This window comes from Delphinus delphis, chromosome 2 (genome assembly GCF_949987515.2).
Source record: "Delphinus delphis chromosome 2, mDelDel1.2, whole genome shotgun sequence".
Taxonomy (NCBI): Eukaryota; Metazoa; Chordata; class Mammalia; order Artiodactyla; family Delphinidae; genus Delphinus; species Delphinus delphis.
Window position 1 is genome coordinate 135,638,914 of NC_082684.1, and position 22,056 is coordinate 135,660,969.

Here is a 22,056-nt window from a genome sequence, read left to right on the forward strand (position 1 = left end):
TGAGGAGAGGTTTTTATCCTACTTCTGAATATCAGTATTAGGGGGAGGCTTTACTGCATTAAATGTTCCTGCATCTTTAACCACAATTAACATACAAAGTTCTAAAATATTTCATAGCAAAGACAGCCTGAGTTCTCATCAATGGGGACAAAAGCAAGACTCACTCAGTATAAATATTGCACATATTTTAAGTTTAAGGCTTTGAAGATTGTTTAATATACATGTATGAAATTGTATCATTTAAAAATGCATTTCACTTGTATTCTACAGGGAAGCAGAGTTAAGCAATCCACTCTGTTACCTTCAAATTCCAGTGGAGGTTAATGACAATGGAAGGGACATGCCAGGTTAGGAGGAGCCCCTCTCTTTTAATCCTATTAAGATTGCCTGTGCCTTTTCTAGACGCTGCCATCTTTAAGAGGAACTTCCTTCATGAGCCCATGTATTGCCCAAGGACACTCTATCTAGCAAGACTGAAACACTTTTGGGGCAATTTAATAAGCTAAATTTTCAAATTAGTCTCTGAAAAGTATGATTTGTTGAAAAGCTTGATTTTGGGGCTCAGCGGCTATGAGGTGCAGAGCATCAGGATCAGGCAACTGAGAGAAGAAGCGTGATCCCTAAATATTGTCCCTTACAAACATCCTCATTGTGTACAGTTCTTTAGTTTCCCTAGAAGTGGCTGCCCGGAATCACTTGTGATTGGCTCAGAGTAATGGTTAAGAGATGTATTGAAACAGAGGTTAGGAAATGTTAACAGCCATTTGTTCTTTATTTTCTTTATTGTGAAAAAAAATAGTTAAATGGGAGAACACCTGCCAGAGCTAACTCAAAGTGGCTAATTACTAGTTCTCTAGTGGCTACATTTGTAGTGACTAATATTATATAATAGTTCTCCAGATAGTTAGGGCCCTAACTATCTGCTGGAAGAAGGCATAGCCATAGACTCGGACCAAGGCAAAACCCAGAAGCAGATAGTTTTCCTCCTAGAGCCATTTTACTTCCCCTTTCTGGAATTTTCCCCCCTCCTTCCTATATGGCCACTTCCTGAGGAGCTGGGATTTTTTTTTTTTTACAGAGCCACAGATATCTGCAGCCCTCTGCCACATGCCCTTTGCAACATGACTCAGCAGAAAGGGCTCACTCCCTGGAGCTTTCCAAACCTGCTCCTTTTAGCCAAAATTGACTCTCACATTTCTTAGGGTCCTGCTAACTAATATGTTGATGAATTAATCCATGTTAAGTCAATAAATATTGATAGCAGATTAGTATATGAATAGGGCCTTCAGTTCCTTAATCCAAATGAAGAAATACTTTGGGAATTACAACAATTTCTGTAAGGCCCCTAGGAAGACGCTTTGAAACATGAAGGCCTAAAGTAGATCCCATCAACTCAACTCAAGTATTTCACAATATTCTTCATTGGGTAGGGCTGACACCAGAAGACCTAAAGTTCCCGTAAGGTCAAGAGAATGTGAAATATTTAAACAGAGCCTTGCCTGTCCACCCTGCATACCTGCTGGTGACTATAGACGTCATATATTCCAGGAGGGACTGGCACATTGGCGCTTTCAAAGACCCGTTTACTTCCGGACTTGGTACTATAGACATGAGCTAGTTCAGGCTCTGGGCCCAGGATGGGTACATCTAACATATCCGCCACAGCTAAATCATCTCTGTGGAGGAGCCCGCTGACAATGTAGGCTTCTGTTCCTTGGATGAGATTTTTTATTCTTTTGATTGCCTTGGGACTGTACATCAGGTGAGTGGCCAGGCACATATGCTGCTTCTGGGGGGAGATCATATTATTCTTGTTAAAAGGTGTTCTTTTTCTGGTCCACACACCTAATTTATAATGTTACGCACAATAAATGCATTATTAATAACAGGCTGGGTTATGAACTATCCCGTTGTTTAGCAGTTTAAATTGATAAAAGCTGTTGGGATGAGGTTCCATAATCACTCACATCTTTAGTGTGTTGGAAATAGGCTCACTGGGAATAGAACTAATTACTACACATCTGTATTTATTTGATCCACGTGGAATTATCCTTCTGTCAGAAGGAAAAGAGGCTGGTGGCCTTTGGATAATAGTGATTCATCTCTGCAACACTTCTGGCATGGTTTAACACTAAAGCGTCTGGAAAATCGATACAAAAAAATGAAGGAAAAAACCCCATAGTATTCTTCACTGTTCAGGACTCCTATTCTGGCAACCCTTTAAATGATTCAGTAGGAAATAGGCACTTGACTTGATACTCTCTTCCCAAAGTTCTACCAAAAATTCCGTTTCAGAGACTATGTATTGTTATGATGATTATCATGGTTCTTAGCCAACACTCCAGAAAGGATTCACGAATGGAAAATATTTGAGAATTTCAGTGAGACTCAAATTTCTTTTCCAATGGAAAACTCTTTTTATTTTTGACTACTTAGACCCAGCTCAGCAACACATGTGACTGTCTCATTCAATTAAATAAATAAATCCAGCATGTCTAATAAGGGGCAGAGGATGGAGCCAGATGGTCAACACACACCAAAACTAATACAAGCATATCTCTGCTCTCAAGGAGTGGGGACACAGATGAGTACCATTAATGCATAACTAATACCAGGCAGAGAAGGGCCATAAAGAGCTACAGAGGGTCTTGGAGGCAGGGAGGAGGGAGGCAGAGGCCACATGCTAGTGGGGAAAGCTGAAAAGGCAAATTACTCATTCTTCTTGGGCCTCAGTTTCCTCATCTGTAAGATGCGTATAATAGTAGTACCCATCTCATAAGGATGCTATGAGTATTAAATGAGATAATACATGTAAAGCACTTATAATAGCGCCTTGGATATAAGCAGTTAATGAATGTGAGCTTGTATTATTGTTATGAAAGAGGTCGGGGTTGAGGTAAGTTTTGAAGGATGGGTAGGATTTTAGCAGGTGAGGATGGCCATAGCCTAGGCTGGAATATGGGAACCCAAGATTGTGCTCATTTCCTCTAGAGAAGAGAGCATCATGGCACACGAGAAAGTGATGGGGCCTCGGAGTCAAATGGTTCTGTCTTTGAATCCAGCTCTATCCGTTATAAACAACCCGAACTTGGGCAAATGACTTAGACTCCTTGAGACTAAGTTTCTCCATCTTCTAAAAGGGAATAAAAATACCCATTTGATGGGTTCCTCTAAGGATAAAATAAGATCATAAATGTTTAACACCTATTATAATGCATGGCATTCAGTTGATATTCGATCAATGGTAGTAATTATCAATATTATTATGGAGAAAACTTTTTAAAAATAAAGTCATTAAAATGTCATGCAAATAATATAAGGCAAGACGTGAGAGTCTTAATGGAGTTCAAGGGATTTTGTACACTAGCACCTTCTCTCCTGGTTTTAGTCAAAATTATCTACTCAATATGGCATTGAAGTGTGGAGAAATTCCGAGCCACTATTTTGAGGAGTATCTGCTGCACCAGTTTGCAAACTGTTGGAGGGTATGACTGCTGAGTATAAGAGAAAGCAACTGAGGAGAGCCCCTGGATTTTAGTCCTGTCTGAATTTGTAACTTGCAAGTTGATTTAGAAAACTATCTTTCTGAGCCTTGGTTCCCCGCATTCAAATGAGGGGTTGAACTGGAAATCTCTAGGGTCCTTCCAGCTGTGATACAACGTTCCCTTTAAAACCAAAGCTCTTCTGGACATACTGTTTAATGAGGACAGAGTTTCTGCTTTTGGGATGTCGAAAAGGTTTTGAAAATGGATGATATGATGATTGCACAACAATGTGAATGTACTTAATTTCATTGAACTGTACACTTAACGTGATTTAAATGGTAAATTTTACGTTATGTATATTCCGCCTCCCCCCCGCCAAAAGACAAAATAAAAACCTCCTCTGAGAAGAGGATTTTATGATTTACCCTGTTGAACCCTTCCTTCAGAGCAAGTGTTATATTCTAAGCTCTTTAGGTGTATGCAGTATGCCTTTGCTTAATTTAAATCCATTTTCAAAAACCTGCTTCTGAAAATGCAGCTCTAGGAAATCCAGTGTTCCATTAGACAATGGCTGGTGACAGCAACTCGTGAGTTTGTGTTTCCCATCTAATTGATCACTGTTTATCCCCCTTGTTTAGTTCACTCCTTTCCTTTCCCTACAAATTATTCCAATGAGAAAATGTGAAAAAATGATGTGTCTTGTAGAACTGGTGACTTGAGTCACAAAGTATGTGGTAGGCTTTTCAGGGTACCTAGAAGAATGTTTCAAAGGGGGCAATCCTCTCATGTTAAGTACTCTTTCCTTTGATCCATACAACACTGTACCAATTAACAGTCCCTGTTTTGGAGACGAGGAAACTGAGGCTCAGGTGATTTGCCCATAGTCACACAGCTGGTAAATAGCAGAGGCAGAATTCAAGTTCAGCATTAGCACAGTTCTCATGCCATAGATGCCATGATTTCTCCCATTTTACAGATTGAGTAGTGAGGTCTGGTAGTTTTATGAAGTGTGATGACGGGCTGGTAGATGCAGCAATAGAACCTAACGTTAAAGTTGCACATTTCTGGCCGGAATGGATTTCTGTCTGCTCTAGGGTTGTTTATCTCTCTTGGCAAGTATTCTACGCAACTCTATTATGTCATCTCTGGGCATGCCTTATTCTTCAGGCAAGATGGTACCACAGTATTGTGTTCAACGTGTGTTTAATAAAGATTTGAATGTAAGTGACGGCAGAGGACACATTACTGACTGCAGGTCTTGTGTGACCATTTAGAGAAAATCAGTATCATCAGATCCAGGCTGTGGATTAACACAGATGACAAAAATCTAAAATGTTCCTAATTCCATAACATTATAGCTACATTTAATCTATCACCACTAATTTTTTTTTCACCTGAGACAAAAGGTAGTTGCTTAGGATGTCTTCATAAACATTAAAATATTCAAAAATAGACATACACGATGACTTTATAACAGCATTTTCACCATTACAAATTCAAACATTGTAGAGTAACTTGGAGAGATGTAAAAACAGATTTTTGGCACACTTTAAAAAATCTCCTCAAGGCCATGCATTTGAAAGAAAGTCAGCACTGATGCAATCTCTCAAACCCATTAAAAAGAAATAAAGCCATAACTAAACACGAGCAGGAAATGATTTGAAAGTAAGAGTTTACTTTTTGTATTTTAGAGAGGTGATTGCCTATGAGTGATTAATTACTCAAATAATTTAAACTTAAACTATGAGAAGTATTAAGTACTTAAAAATATTTCCTAATTGTTTCTATTCGCAGAGATGCAAACCTACACTATGAATGTAACCCTGCACATCTGTTAGTACCAACTGCCTATCTCCTCTTAGAAGGTGAAGAGTGGACAGTGAGGATTCACTTCTCAGGTAATAGGACTGCAGAGCTGGAAGGGACTTTGAAATGATCTAATCCATCACCTCATTTTACAGATGAATAACGGAGGACCAGAGAGGTAAAGGGGCTTGCCCAAGGCCACAAGGTCATCCAGGAGCAAGGCTGTCATTCCAGATCAGGATAGGGTTCTGGGGTCAGACAGATTTGGCTTCATACTCTGTCCCCACTAGTAACTTGGGATTAGAAGATGAGTGTTGGTTTCCTTAGCCAAAGAAGGAAATTGATCATTTCTGTCTTGCTGCTGTGTTCTAAGTATCAAATGAGAAAATGTATGCTAAGCATTTGATAAATGTTAGCTGTTTACTCACTTTCCTTTTCCCAAATCTAGTGCCCCTTCCCCATTCCATGCCTCTTCAATGTATATTGGCATTTCAGATATGCAGAAACTGTTTATTAGCAGCTACCAGGCATTAGCTCCAGTTTCTGGCTGGAGAATATCAGGAAATTTACCACACGCTAATGATAGTTCCTTGCTTCCCAATATCCACAGTAACTCTGACATTGAAGCCAGGGAATAGCTGGGAAGCACCAAAGCAATCCTTGCACTGGTGGAGGATATTGGGGAGTTTCTAAGATTATAAGTAAGTGGTGATGATTTGTCTGCTTTCTTATTTTTTTTTTTAAGATTTAATTAATTAATTTATGGCTGTGTTGGGTCTTCGTTGCTGCGCGCGGTCCTTCTCTAGTTGCGTCTAGTGGGGGATACTCTTCATTGTGGTGCGTGGGCTTCTCATTGTGATGGCTTCTCTTGTTGTGGAGCACGGGCTCTAGGCACATGGGCTTCAGTAGTTGTGGCACACGGGCTCAGTAGTTGTGACTTGCGGGCTCTAGAGTGCAGGCTCAGTAGTTGTGGTGCACAAGCTTACTTGCTCTGAGGCATGTGGAATCTTCCCAGACCAGGGATTGAACCTGTGCCCTCTGCATTGGCAGGTGGATTCTTAACCACTGCGCCACCAGGGAAGTCCTCCATTAGGTATTAAAATGTTGATTGTTTACCATGGAAAGCTTAAATTCTTGTTAAAATATAGAGAAATTCATTTCAAGCCATCTCTTGCACTACCTTATTCTAGAACGTGCCCCATGCTTCTATGAATCTCCCAGAAGTTCTTCTCTAGGGATGAGATTCAACTCAGAATTCGTTCCATTCATTAAGAATCAGTTCTAAAAAAGTTAAAAAAAAATCTGAACCTTGTTCATTATGAACCATGTGATATGGTAAATAAGACCAAATTCCCCTGAGGGACAAAAACCCCATGGAATAACAAGGAATACCAGTGTGGAAATCAGAAAACAGGGGCCCTGGTCTAGATTCTGTCCTTAACTAGCTTTGTGACCACAGGCAGCCCCAGCCTTTCTGCGCCTCGGTGTTCTCCACACAAAATTAAGAAAAAGCAACCATAGATGTTATAAATTCACCTAGTTAATGGTACAACCCAATAACTACAATTAGGCTTCAGCTACAGAGAAACTGGGCAGCAGTAGCTCAGCTAAGTCTGCAAGTTAAACTGGGATATTTATTTCCTATCGTCCGACCTGTAGTCTAATCAGTAAAGCTGTTAAACCTGCAATAATATTTCACTGACGTGCACCAGGACGTTGCAAGTTGTAAAATTTCCAATTTAATTTTACTGCATCCCGGAAGCCGTAGTAATTAGAAGACAAACTCACAGTGAAGATGCTTATAGCTTCAGGGGTGATAATTTTGAACCTGTCCCGCAGGTCACTTCTGTCCTTAAGATTCCCTGATTTGACAGCTGCCTGTAGACTCAGGATTTTATTGTAATACAGCAGCAACTCGTCATTCATTCGATGGGAGCAGATGTAGATGACGCTTACGTTGGCATCTAAAAATAACAGGCACAATGTTAATTACTGGTATAAAGGTAAAAGACATTACGAACTCTGGTATCAGATTGATGTTGCACAGTTTAAAATAAAGAGCATATCCAAAAGCCACATTCAAGTTAATTTAGATTGGTTTTATACAGATCTTAGCAATTTAAGTGGCTTTTTTGTCCTTTAGCATTTCTCTAAAGAAAAGATAAATAACACCACCACCAAAAAAATAGACACAATGATTCCTTCAGAAGGAGGGCTGTGAGGTACCATGGAAGTGTACTTTCAAATAATACGTAGGGATTTAGCTCCAGAACTCCTATTAATATCAATGGGATTTGCATAGTGATTTAAAAATTTATTCCATTAACTTTAGTAAATTATAAAACAGAACTGTTAACTTTCGAAAGCTGATGAAATTGCAATTTCTTATGCTGCCTGGATTTGGCAAGGCCAATTCAGGGAATGTTCTGTCCAAATAAATGGTCTGATTATGACCATAGCAATGATTATTTCAGGAAAGTAACCTTTTCCTTTCTCCATTCCCGAAGAGGAGTATATTACTTAAATAGGACATCTAGTGATTCTTGGTTTAAAGGAAACGCTATCTTAATTTAACTGTTCTCCTTCTCAAGATGTGCTTCTTATTATGTGCATAGAAAGAAATCCTAATTAAATATCCCATTCGAATGGAATAGTGAGAAGAGATTACCCCCACTCCAGGCTGCAGAATATTTTAGGGAGTATGTACAGGAAATCATCAGCCGGTGGAGTCACCCATTCATTTTTGTAAAATAACTGACTGATCAGTAGGGGCAAAGCACTTGGCTAGACATGGAAGGAGATACCAGAGTCAAAGCAACTGAGATGCTGCCTGTGAGGAGCAACCATTTCACATGTATAAACAGCTGTAAAACATGGTGGAGGGTGGTGGACACAAGACACATGCAGACCAGGTGCCCAGGGAAGGTTGGAGGAGGGAGCACTGTAAAATGTTTCCTTGGTCAAGTAGGGCTGAGAAGAGATTTTAAGACTCCTCTGTTCAGTTTAGCAGAGTATACAGAGCATAGACTGATTAAATGCTTGCTCAGCTTTCTAGGAGCCTGGGCATATTATTTAACCTTTCTAAGCATTGCTTTCTTCATCTGTAAAATGGGGAATAAAGTCTCCTGGGGCACACAGTTTTGGAGAGTATGAAATGAAAGAATATATATAAAGCACCTGGTGCAGTATCTGGCACATAGTAGGTGCTCAGCAGACAGTACAGATGCACCAATCTGCTCCACAGCCCACCCTGACTAGGCCAGCTAACAGTGGTTCCACACCCCGCCTTCCACACTTGTGCTCCTTTTAACTAGTGCCTCAAGATTAAACACGGTGAAGTAGTGTCCCCTGCTGTTCCAAATCTTTCAATCTTGTCCGTCTAAACTCTATAAAGGCAAGGTGTATACTTTCCATATAATCCCCCATGCCCTGGTACAATGTCGAGCATGCAGGAGCCACTCAATAAATACTTGTGAGTTGACCAAAGGGATCTGGGAGAATGGAGAGATTTGGGAACTGGAAAGTCTTACACAATTAGTGAGACCCATGGCATGCAGGAGAAATCTGTTCTGGAGAAGAGCATCTTGTGGCTAGAAGCAGTGTCTTCTGAACTGGCCCAGAGCTGGGCCCAGAGTAGGTGCTCCGTAAATGTAAATATTTAAGTGGCTCCTATTTAATGTTGAAACCACATTGTCACGTGAACCTCAAAATAAATTAACTGAGGAGACAGTAGTTAAATAACTCGTATCCAACTGCTGAATGATCAAATTCGTTATCCGAAATCTCGTGTTTTCAAGAAGAGACTAGTGTCTTACTAAACTAGTGGTCTTTAAAACCAAACTAGTATTTTTTTTTAAGTATAAAAAAAGGACACAAAAAGCAAACAACAAAAATAACTTAATAAAGTCTCCATAGCAGAAGAAAACTAAATTTTTCTTGGGAAGAAATTTCTGGGTTGTAAATGATAACAAATCATGTTACTAATTTTACCTTTCCCGTTCATTTCTGGCAAAGGAATACTATAATCACTAACAGTAATATCCAGTATTAGGGTGGTTTGATTGTGAATCAACAAATGTTCAAAATTAATTGACAGGTGATTTTGGAAAGGAATTAAAAAGAAGATGAAGATTGTTTTGACTGTTAGTCAGTAGTCAGTATCAGTCACCCTCTTGCTTAACTCATCTAGGAATTGAAGATACAAGCTGTTGAGGTCTCTCCACCTGATACCCTGACTTCACAGCCAGTATCCAAACAACAAGTCTTAATGTGATCAGATTACCTTTGTTTCCCCTGAATAAGCAGAAAAATCAACACCCTTTACTAGGAATTAATGCAAGTTAAAGAAAGATAATCATTTATTCTTCCATAAAATTATCACTAATTTTCCTAGTTTCTTCATATTTTTACTTCACAAGCAAGTACTTTTTCTATTTTCTCACTTACTTCTACACTTTTATTACTTCTCTTGAAGAGGTTTTAGGATTGCATTGTTATCATGAAGATAGTGTACCAAGAAAAGGCATTTGGTTAATAATCTCTCAGAAATGTTCATCTTAGCAAAATTTTCCATTGCAGATAGACATAGACTGAATTATTGAATTATTTAAAACAGAAGCCTAATACTCTTAAGTCTTCTCATTATTAATAAGAATCCTGTGTAAGGAAATTCTTTGGTGATGGTTTGGACTATATACAGAAAGGTATATAAAAAGCTAAAGAAAAAAATTACTCAAATAAATTAGAGCAAAGTCTGCCCTCTGCTGCACTTCATTGGTTTCCACCCAGTCAGGTTTTTAGTTGAAATAGCTCAGCACTAACAAATCAATCTTAAGTCATTAAATTTTTTTTTGGTAAGGTTGAAAAACAACATTAGTGCCTAGATAATAGATTAAGGCAATTACCCTATTATTATTTTAGGACACTGTAAATTTCTAGTACTGATGTATTTTTGTTACCAAATGGCATTTATAAAATAATAATGATGCTGAAATATATATGAATCACGTAAAGTATGTCATTCCAGGGAGCCAGCTAAATTGGTCATTGATAATTTCAAATTCTTCCTTGTTTTGCTTAAATAAGGGCCAAAGCAATTATATTTTAACAAAACAAAGAAGTTCTTATTTGGTAACTAAAAAATTCTAGTTTTCGTTTAACCCTGAATTTCTGGCCAGGACTTCCCACACTGATTCAATATTATTACTTAGGCTTTGAAACATTTATTCTTTAAACCTCACCTCAAACAGTGTCAACCAAAGCCTAGAGTTCTTGTATCCTTCCTTCCTGGCCCCTGGTTGGTGTCTGATTTAGAACTGACCAAACCAATATTAGAACTTGACTTTTACAAAGATGTGTCTATCGCTCAAGGTCTGTATTTCTAATAATTCCTTCCACTAGGTACTTCCTATTTTCTCATAACTAGATTATATATATTTAAATAAAACCTTCTTTTAAAAATCTATCTTCATTTCCCTCTTATTCTTATAATGAAAACATAATGCTTTTCATTTCTGTTACCTTCCACCCATTCCTCAGATAATATAATAGACAATATTGACACAAATATATAATGTTGACTTCATTCACTGCCAGATTCAGTAAATGAAGAAGAGTTGGGGCTATAGGAGATACATCCTTATTCAAGCCTGCAGCAAAGAGAATTAGAAAACTACCCAAGTAAATTGGTAAAAATGTCATTTGTTTATTCAACTGACTTCCCTATAAATCTGTTCTTTGGAACAAAACATTCAATTGCCCTGCAAGAAGAGTAGAAGTCCAAGCCTTTTCCTTGTACAGAAAAAAAAGCAAAAAATGAACGTTTAATCAACATCCACTGATAAACATTCCAAAGAGCCATTTGTGTAAAGGTATTTACTGTACCTAAGATGTCACACAGCCTCCCCAGCTGCATGTTCTGCTGCGTGTCGAAGTCGTCAATATTTTGTCGCACAGGCTGGGAATATCCTAAAAGGTAAACCAGACGTCAAAACCCAGAATGAGCAAGTCAACATGGCAAAATGGCACAGTAGGATTTCACAGTGTCATGGTCCACATTTCCAGGAAAGAATTGTCTCTGAAGCATCTCGCAGAAACAATCCAACTCCTAAGAATGAGGTCCTTGCTTCTCAGGGGATTAAGCATTAATTCTGGAAGATGTGCTGAGCAGCATATTCTGCAACAGAGAGGTTCATATTTTTCAATATCAGCAAAGCTTCTGGGAATCAGGATTATAGAAACACGGGAAAAGTTTCGGAAATTTTAACATGAATGTTCAAAAGAGCATGTAAGAAAGTTATGCTCAGGTTTAAAAACTATATTGGCTTTTTGTTTTTTTGCCTTTTTTTTTTATTTTTTAACATCTTTATTGGAGTATAATTGCTTTACATTGTGGTGTTAGTTGCTGCTGTATAACAAAGTGAATCAGCTGTACGTATACGTATATCCCCATATCCCCTCCCTCTTGCGTCTCCCTCCCACCCTCTCTATCCCACCCCTCTAGGTGGTCACAAAGCAGAGCTGATCTCCCTGTGCTATGCGGCTGCTTCCCACTAGCTATCTATTTTGCATTTGGTAGTGTGTATATGTCCATGCCACTCTCTCACTTCGTCCCAGCTTACCCTTCCCCCTCCCCGTGTCCTCAAGTCCATTCTCTACGTCTGTGTCTTTATTCCTGTCCTGCCCCTAGGTCCTTCAGAACCTTTTTTTTTTTTTTTTAGATTCCATATATATGTGTTAGCATACAGTATTTGTTTTTCTCTTTCTGACTTAGTTCACTCTGTATGACAGACTCTAGGTTCATCCACCTCACTACAAATAACTCAATTTTGTTTCTTTTTATGGCTGAGTAATATTCCATTGTATATATGTGCCACATCTTCTTTATCCATTCATCTGTCAATGGACGCTTAGGTTGCTTCCACATCCTGGCTATTGTAAATAGTGCTGCAATGAACACTGTCGTACATGACTCCTTTTGAATTATGGTTTTATGCCCTGTGGTGGGATTGCTGGGTCATATGGGAGTTCTAATTTTAGTTTTTTAAGGAACCTCCATACTGTTCTCCATAGTGGCTGTATCAATTTACATTCCCACCAAGAATGTGCAGGAGGGTTCCCTTTTATCCACACCTTCTCCAGCATTTATTGTTTGTAGATTTTTAAAAAAAATTTTTTGGCTGCGTTGGGTCTTCGTTGCTGCACATGGACTCTCTCTAGTTGCGGTGAGTGGGGGCTGCTCTTTGTTGCAGTGTGTGGGCTTCTCATTGCGGTGGCTTCTCTTGTTGTGGAGCATGGGCTCTAGGCACATGGGCTTCAGTAGCTGTGGCGCTCAGGGTCAGTAGTTGTGGTGCACGGGCTTAGTTGCTCCGTGGCATGTGGGATCTTCCTGGACCAGGGCTCAAACCTGTGTCCCCTGCATTGGCAGGCAGATTCTTAACCACTGTGCCACCAGGGAAGTCCTGTAGATTTTTTGATGATGGCCATTCTGACGGTGTGAGGTGATACCTCATTGTAGTTTTGATTTGCATTTCTCTAATGATTAGTGATGTTGCGTATCCTTTCATGTGTTTGCTGGCAATCTGTATATCTTCTTTGGAGAAATGTCTATTTAGGTCTTCTGCCCATTTTTGGATTGGGTTGTTTGTTTTTTTGATTGAGCTACATGAGCTGCTTGTATATTTTGGAGATTAATCCTTTGTCAGTTGCTTCGTTTGCGAATATTTTCTCCCATTCTGAGGGTTGTCCTATGCTTCTTATGTGGCATTTTGAAGATGTGTCCTGGAATCACTCTCAACTGACACACAGATTTCAGCTAAAACTCTTGCTGTTGCGAATATGTATTTAAGTAATTCTAAATACTAAAATATGCTTCTGTTCACACAGTCAAAAGATCTTGTAACGTTAAAGGACAATAAAGGTTAATGCAGTTACTTTGTCAGTACTGATGAAAGCCCCACCATTTTCCTTCATGTCAGTTGGAACAGCAGAAGGAAAACACACATGGATTTACTACGGTCCCCAAATCTTCCACAATGGCAACAGCAGCAGCAACACTTTCTGCTATTGCAGGGGTTAAAATAAAAAATGAACGTGGACCAAAACATGAACTTAAAAGGCATGCATACTCACAAGCAGTATAATTGCTTATCTGAAACTCAGCAACTGTAGGTGTAACTTTTAAAAAAATAAAATTGCTTTTCACATTTTGAATAGATGCTTCAATGCCTCCTTGTGGTTAGTGAGCCCAAACACATGTTTCAAGTTAAACTGCTATAGATAAAGTGATTTTAACAACTACATCTTTGAGATGTGACACAGATTTCCTTTTCAGCATAAGGAAAACTATAGCAATTCAGGCAACAGGGCTTCAGATCAAATGAACTCTGATAATTGGCTCTTTGCTTTGATGTTAGTATTTAAACACTAGACAATGTCTGGAAATTAAAAGAGTTTACAATTCATCTAAAAGTCTCCCTCTTGCTTTATGCAGATGAACTTAAGAACTAAAAAGGCAGAAGGATACGTGGGCTGTTTGAATTATTTTTGAAAAATTATTAATTTCTAAAATAATTTTGGGAACTCATCCACATATGGAAGTTAATATAGACAGCTACAAACAATGCCATCTTGATGTGTGGTTGCAATATTGTAACTCTTGGGATTTTGCCTAGGTATAATTCTATCTATACTCAGATAAGTGTTTAGGAAGATGTATTGTGAATAACATATATCAAGACTATAAGAAGGCAGGAAAATGCCTAGAGAATAAAGTATGATTAAGAAAAGTGCATTAATCATTATATGAACGTATTCTATGAACACATTTCCTTTCAGAAGTAAAGATAAAAGGCAGTGTGAGATAGCTCATTAAAATGATGTCCAATTTAAAATATAAAGGATGTCTCATCACTCTGTTGCCACATATGCAGCATGTGAGTAAATCCGTGTTTCAATTACTCGAGGTCAGTTTTCCAACAAATTACTTAGTACCTCTATTACCCTGATCAAGGATGCATATAAATCCACCTGCCAATGCAGGGGACACGGGTTTGAGCCCTGGTCTGGGAAGATCCCACATGCTGCGGAGCAACTAAGTCCGTGAGCCACAACTACTGAGTCTGCGGTCTAGAGCCCATGAGCCACAACTACTGCACCCGCGTGCCACAGCTACTGAAGTCTGCGAGCCTAGAGCCCGTGCTCCACAACAAGAGAAGCCACCGAAATGAGAAGCCTGCACACCGCAATGAAGAGGAGCCCTCACTCACTGCAACTGGAGAAAGCCCGCGCACAGCATCGAAGACCCAATTATGATTATGCAGGATTATGATAAAACTGGTTACTCAGTTAACCCTACAAGTACACCCATTTTAAAGAACTGTATGTTAATCTCAGGACATTGTTAAAGAGGATCATATGAAGCAAAAAATAGAAAAACATTTTGTCAACCGTAAAGTGCTGTGTAAACAGAAGATATTTTAATGTCACAAGCTATGTGTACTTCCAAAGCTTGTAACAGCAACAGCAAATTCTGTCACAAGCAACAGATCATTCCACATGAGCAAGATACAATGCAAGGCACATTGCTATCAGCAGAGCAGAAGTTAGGAGTCAATTTTTTTAAAAGTCAGATTTATTCTTATGTTTTGTACATCCACAAAATACACGTGTTGATTCCTGGGTGGAAGACCTCATCGATGCCGGCAGCATATATTAAATACAACAGTGACTTAACCAGGAAACTGTCAAGAAGGATGTTGTGGCCTTGGGGAGTTCAGCACACATGCCTGGTGGAATATAATACACTTTGGAATATAATCTACAAAGACATGGATATATCAAAGGTGAGACTAGAAACACCAGAGGAGATTTGAGAAACCATCTACTTCAACCTTGTCCCGTTATAGATAAGGAAATTCAGGACAAGTGCCTTGTTTCTTGTCCGAGATAACATAAACCTACAAATTATTATGTAGTTCAACTACTATGTCTTTAGCTCTTGTGACAAATATGGTTACGTCAAGCAAGAGAGAAGATGACTCTCCGAGAGTGAGCAGAGAACTCCAGAAGGGACAGAGGGCCTTTGCCTCTTTTCCCACTTTTATTGTTTTAAATTAATTTTTATTGGAGTATAGTTGATTTCTTTTCCCACTTTCATTTCCAATTGTTGTGTCAGACAGAATAGTGGCCATCCAAAGATGTCCACTTTCTAATCCCCAGACACTGTGACTATGCTAAGTTACATGGCAAAGGGGAAATAAAATTACAGATGGAATTAAGGTTGCTAATCAGCTGACCTTAAAATAAGGAGGTTCTCATGGATTATTGGGCTGGACCCAGTGTCATCATAAAAGTCCTTAAAAGTCGGGGAGGGAGGCAGACTACAGAAGGGACTACAGAAGACAGGCACAGAGATGCCACATTGCTGCCTTTAAAGATGGAGGAAGGGGGCCCCGGGCTTTCCCTGTTCATTCCTTTGTGGGTGGCTTCTAGAAGCTGGAAAGAGTGAGAAAACAGATTCTCCCCTAGAGCCTCCAGGAAGGAGTGCAGCCCTGCCCACACCTTGATTTTAGCCCCTTTCCTACTTCTGAACTACAAAATTATTGCTATAAGGTAACAATGTGTATTGCTTTAAGCCACTAAGCTTGTGGTATCTGGTCAGAGGGCAATAGAAAACTATTATGACTGTCTACCTTCCCTTACTCCCAATAAGTACCACCCCCCAGACATTCTACTCCTCTTTCACCTGTAATTGAAAGATGGGGGATGGGGGACTGAGATCCATAATCAGAGTTCAGAATAAGCACTCAGTAAATATTGTTGTTTTACTATTTCTTTCCTAACCTCAGCTGAGCGTGACTTAAATTCTCAAAAGGAACCTCACTGAAATGTAGAGAAATTATTATTATTATGTGCGCAAATTATTTGAGCTATCAAAGTACTGTTCTTCTAGCTTATGGAGCTGATTGGCCCTAATCACCGTCAGGTGTGCCTGACCACCCTTTTCTAAGAAGGTTCTCAGTCTCCCCTCACTGTCTTTCTCTGGCACCCTCTCTTCACCACACTTTTCTCATTTTGTCATTACAGGTTTCTTTGCTGGCTTGTTTACTTGTTTGTTGTACATTTCTCCTCCCCACTGCATCACTCTGGCTCCTGTAGCCAGACTGTAAGCTCCACTGGAGCAGAAACGCTGTGATATCGCCAGTCAAATGAGTCGATGAAACGTGCCTGAAGAGCTTACGCAAAGAATCTGTCTTTTAAATTCTTAGCCCTTTCTCTCTTGGGTTTTCATCGTTCCCTCCTCTCCTTACAACACTCATGAAACTGGGTTCTCTGATCTGGAGAACTTCTGAGGAATTCAAAGAATGGTAAGTGGGATTTGTAGCTTTTTCTAGGTCCTCATCAGCATAGAATAAAACAGCACTGGCATAAAGGGGCACTTTCTCTTATCAGTATAGAGAGGAACGCAGCTTCTTTCCTTATGCCACCTTCATCACCTGCAAAATATTCATAGTTTGATAGAGTGTTCCATCTTTCCTCAAAATATTATTGCCTGGGACTTCCATGGTGGCACAGTGGTTAAGAATCTGCCTGCCTATGCAGGGGACACGGGTTCCAGCCCTGGTCAGGGAAGATCCCACATGCCACGGAGGAACTAAGCCTGTGCGCCAGAGCTACTGAGCCTGCGCTCTAGAGCCTGCAAGCCACAGCTACTGAGCCCACGTGCCACAACTACTGAAGCCTGTGCGCCTAGAGCCCGTGTTCCGCAACAAGAGAAGCCACCGTAATAAGAAGCCTATGCACCGCAACAAAGAGTAGCCCCCGCTCGCCACAACTAGAGAAAGCCCGTGCGCAGCAATGGAGACCCAACACAGCCAAAAATAAATAAATAAAATATTATTGCCTCTGCTTCACACTGAAGAAGGGTACCCGGGTGCTGTCTCTCTGAAGTTATCCAACTACCATACTTTTGGTCTTCTGTTGAACCAAGGATGCTCATTAATGGTTACTGGCTACCATTTCTCCATCCTCATTTCTGCCTTCATCTCCTTTCCCATCCCTATCCCCACTCCCACACAAACGCTTGTCAGATGATGCTAATTGCCTCTTTGCAACCCAGTAAATGAGTCCTGCTAGGATTGGCTTTTCCTTCACAGCAACTGGAGAAACCTAAGAACATGAGCAAGGCCACGCTCAGTGACCATGCCTCCTTGGGACTGTGGGTGCTTCTGTGACACGCCCCTGCCGTTGCAGTAAAATCAAGTGTTCTTGAACCCTGTTTGTTACTCTGTGGTTGACTCCTAGTTTATTTTTGTCTCCAAGTCCTATTCCTTACAATGGTACCTAAGGCAGAGAAGATGGTAACTGGATTTCCAGTTACCACATAGTTGTCATTCATCTGATCACCCTGGCCTGAGATGGTAGTCATCCATGCCTCAGTCTGATGGACTGGAGCAGTGATTCTTAACCTTTTCCCCATTGGAATACGTGTGATGGGTAATGTTCAAATGCATCACACACTCCTAGGGGCATACACAGGGTTACAATAGCAGTAGCTGTAACTCCATCCCTTTCTCTTCCACTCAAGAAAGCATACTAGATGCAAGCTGAGCAAGAGTGACATTGTTTTAGAAATAATCTTGAATTGTTCCAATTCATAAAAAGTTAACCATTAGCTAATCTTTGGACTCTAATAGTAAAAATTTAGGGAACATGTGAACATACTTCACAAACGATTGCGGATCAGCATACTGCAGTCATCTAGAGAAATGTGATCTAGACATTATGGTTTTAATTACTTGTGCAAGTGTGAAAGCACAAGATACTGAGATAGGAAATGAGATACAGCAAGAGAGAGGCCTATCTGGGTTATTTATATAGTCCATCCAGTGACAATTTGATGAAAATAAAACTGAGAGTTGTTTTTTGGGGGCTTCTGAGAAAAATTAGAGAAATTTGTGATGAGGACATAGAAAACACAGGACTTAACTCAAATCTTTGTTGAGTTTTGAAAACATTCTCAAACCAAACTGTCCAAATGGATTCTGTGTCGTTCTGAAAGCCTTTCCTTCAGAAGAGTGAAGACTTTCTCTTGTTCAAACTTTTTGTCTGCGACTGGCACAGCACTGCATGCAACTAAAGCCAGTGATTCTCAAAGAGTGGTTGAGGGACCCTCCAAAGGACTGGGGGCGTGGAAGGTCAAAACTCTTTTCAGAATAATACTAAGATGACATTTTCCCTTTTCAATGTTATCTTCCCACAAAATACAAAAAGTTTATTGATTTCAGATTCCATATTGCAACTAACTCCTAAAAATTATCCTTGTTGAGTTTTGGTATAAAATCAAAGAAGAATATACGCAGTTATCTGAAAAGGCTGTAAAATATATAAAGTATACCTCCCTTTTCCAAATACTTATCTGTATGAGGCCAGGTTTTCTTCATATGCTTCAACCAAAACAACATATTGCAACAGATTGGATGCAGAAATAGATAGGAGAATCCAACTAACTTCTATTAAGAGATTTGCAAACTTGTCAGCCAGTGCCGATCTTCTCACCAATTTTTTTTTTTTTTTTTTTGCGGTACGCGGGCCTCTCACTGCTGTGGCCTCTCCCATTGCGGAGCACAGGCTCCGGATGCGCAGGCCCAGAGGCCATGGCTCACGGGCCCAGCCACTCCGCGGCATGTGGGATCTTCCCGGACCGGGGCACGAACCCGTGTCCCCTGCATCGGCAGGCGGACTCTCTACCACTGCGCCACCAGGGAAGCCCCTCACCAATTTTTTTTTGTTTTGGAAAAGAAACGGTTTTTAAAAAATAAAAATATGTTTTTTAGATGAACATTGGTAATGTGCTTAGTATTGTTATTTTAAAATAAATTCAATATTTTTAAAGTTTCTCAGTTTTAGTTTCTAATGTGGTAAATATAGACGGATACAACCTATGTAAACCAACGCTCTTTAGGGTCTTCAGTTGTTGTTACAAGTGTAAATTTGAGGACCACTGAACACAAATTTTAATATTTTTTATGAGAATGAAGGAGATGAAAAAGATTATATTTTATCTTAGTATAAGCAATACTTGTTTTAGATCATATCCTAATATTAATCATTTCATCAAAAGCCCAGGAGCTGGTGTCATTTGACATCCAGTTCAGTGCTGTTTCCATATTTCATGGTACAACACCAAGCTCAACTGGGTAATTAAATATTACAGGGTCTTGGGGCCAACCCTGATCCAACCAGTGAATGAGTGTTGATTTGGATTACTTGGATGAATGCAACATGGATGAATAGAAATATGGTTTCATTTTAATTTGGGCTATAAAGAAATTTGGAAGTTTTAAATGTACTTTGTTCTTGATCCCCAAAGACCTGGATTTTCTGGAACTGCTGTCTGGGAGATCTTGGCAATACACCTGTTTCAAAGATCTAATGTGGCAATATCATAAGTGAACTGAGGATTCCATCCTACTTGCCAAAATACATGTTGAAGACTGCAAAGATTTGACTGAAAGTCCTGATTTCCCAGCCTTGAGGTGGAAGCAACAGAATCTTCGCGTCTTTGAGTTGTCAACTCAAAATGGGAAAGTAGAAAGGGGTCAATGTGCTTGGAGGCACAGTAAAAATGTGATTCCAGATATAACCCTCTGGGCTCTGGTCCTCCACCCTGCCCCTGTTCACAAATGGAGGCGAGCACAGTTCTTACCCTCTGGTGAAATGGAGTGGGGTTACGAAGGAATTGTCTCATGAGTATTTGGGGTATGGCAGTTGTGCATAAAAGTTAGTTTTTCTATCTTTTAGGCTTTTGTGACAATACAGAGCAACAGAAAAACATTTTCATGAACCTTGTAATAACAGGATCCACAATTTTATGGAATGGAGTATCTTGGAGACCACGAACTGTGTTAACCCCAAGGATAATTTGCTGAAATAATGCACAGTTGGAAAAAAAAAAGAAGCTGAACTATATACATTCCTTTTTGCTATTAAATCAATTGGCAATGAAATAAAAGATCACATAGAGAAAAGAGGAAATCCCACCTCAATACATTCTCTATTTGTATTTTAAGGGAGGATGAGAAGGGAGAGAGGAAAGTCATCACTGGGAGTTTAATTGGCTGACCAGAGCCCCATACTTGGCACATCTCATTTAATGTCAATATATTTTAAAATGCCACTGAGTTTAAGTGTAGTAGCAAATGATGCATTGTAATAGAGAAGCACAGGGGTTAAATTAAAAGTGGAGGAAGTAACTTGGGCAAAGAAACTGTAAGCAGAATTAGTTTGTAGGTTTTATTTAGACCTCTGATTTTTCTAGGGGAATTGGGATTCTTCATTGCAGTTCTTTCTTAATTTGACTGATAGATTTTACTTAAAATAGACCCTACTATTCTATTCCTGCTATGAGCCGTGGTAGATGTTTTTTGATTATAATTATATTTCATTAATAAAAATGATAAAAATATGCAATATACAATTAAGAGATCAGCCTATATAACCTGGAAAGGATGACTTTCTTTTTATCGTCTTATAAAATTACAAGGCCAATCTGTTTCTTTGGACAATTAATCAACAACATCCTACCTCTGTTGGTTAAAAATAGCTAAAACTTTTTGTTACATCTGAGAATACTTCTCAAAATATGTAACAGCCAATCATGTTTTGTAATTCCTCCTTTCAAAGAGGTGGTTACTCTGTAATGTATAATTGTCTTCATGTTCGTATCATTAAGCCATAGATTTTTAAATACATGATAAATATTTTGTGGTCAAAAACATAGCTGAAAGGCCATGTTTCCTGTGATTGTGGGTTTGGAGAATGCAGTTACTCCTGTGTGTGCAACACTGTATAAACAAATAACCAATGCCTACAACTGTAATATATTATGTAGTTATCAGCTACTAAGCTTTCATTTTTAGGGTTCGAATAACTTAATGCAGCCCCAATTGGCTAGTGCATGGTGTCATTATTTCTGGGGCCAATTCCACAACAGATTTGATCACAAATTTCCTACGGAAATAGAAAGAGAGGACAAGGCTGCAACTTGTGTTAAATGCGTCCCTGAGTCTTACATTCCTACCAATTGATTTTGATTAGTGAATCCCTCTCAACTCTGGGAACAAAATTACCATATTGAATAGATTTGGGGGGGCCATGTATTTAGAGAAAAAAATTGCTTCACTTTCATCCACTTCTATTTTCATGAATTGTGTAGGTAAGTCTCCAGTGGAGGTGACAAAGTAGCCATGTTATGGCTAGCTGAAATCGTCTTCAAGTATTCCCAGGGGAAGTGGTACATAAGAAAAAACTGTGCCATTATCATTTTTTTTAAAAAGGTATGGTTTGAGAATTATGCCTGTGGAATAGGTACCAGATGACAGTTTAATGCTAGTTAAATGCAATTTAATGTCCACAAGTCATTTCATAACCTAAAGCTTAAATTTTAGAAACAAATACAATTTGATCAAAGCCCAAGTATTATTCTCTTGTGAAAATGTGAAATTGGGCTTTTTAAATACTCAGTTGAGAAAAATATCTGAGCTTGTTCTTATCTCTTAGAAAATACATGATTAGCAATTTTTTTTGCTTACCTAAAATGGGTTATTATGTTGTTACCAAACAGAAGTTACTGCAATAGGGAAGACTTTCAGATTTATTACGTATTTATTTAAACTGAGTATGAGTAATCTAGAAGAAAACTAGTTTTACTATCAGATTTAAAATAATGCTTTCTAATTCTAGTTTCTGTCCAGGTTATTTTACT

General features: G+C 39.2%; 1 protein-coding gene and 1 long non-coding RNA gene across 4 annotated transcripts in view; one reads left to right on the forward strand and one right to left on the reverse strand.

Annotated features, from left to right (window-relative positions):
• The window catches only part of LOC132419825 (uncharacterized), a 94,490-nt gene extending 89,018 nt beyond the window's left edge, over window positions 1-5,472 (forward strand). The window contains exon 3 of the long non-coding RNA XR_009518252.1: window positions 5,280-5,472. This is a non-coding gene — a long non-coding RNA (uncharacterized lncRNA). The remainder of the gene's footprint in view (window positions 1-5,279) is intronic.
• IQCH (IQ motif containing H) overlaps window positions 1-22,056 on the reverse strand; it is a 209,680-nt gene that overhangs the window by 71,619 nt on the left and 116,005 nt on the right. For 2 of the 3 annotated variants that reach the window (XM_060003716.1, XM_060003715.1), the window contains exons 3-4: window positions 11,175-11,258; window positions 7,080-7,255 (exon numbers count right to left, since the gene is read on the reverse strand). In XM_060003716.1, coding sequence (XP_059859699.1) covers window positions 7,080-7,255; window positions 11,175-11,258 — 260 coding nt within the window. Of the gene's footprint in view, window positions 1-1,516; window positions 1,790-7,079; window positions 7,256-11,174; window positions 11,259-22,056 lie in introns of all 3 variants that reach the window. The other variant, XM_060003709.1, reaches the window with a different exon arrangement.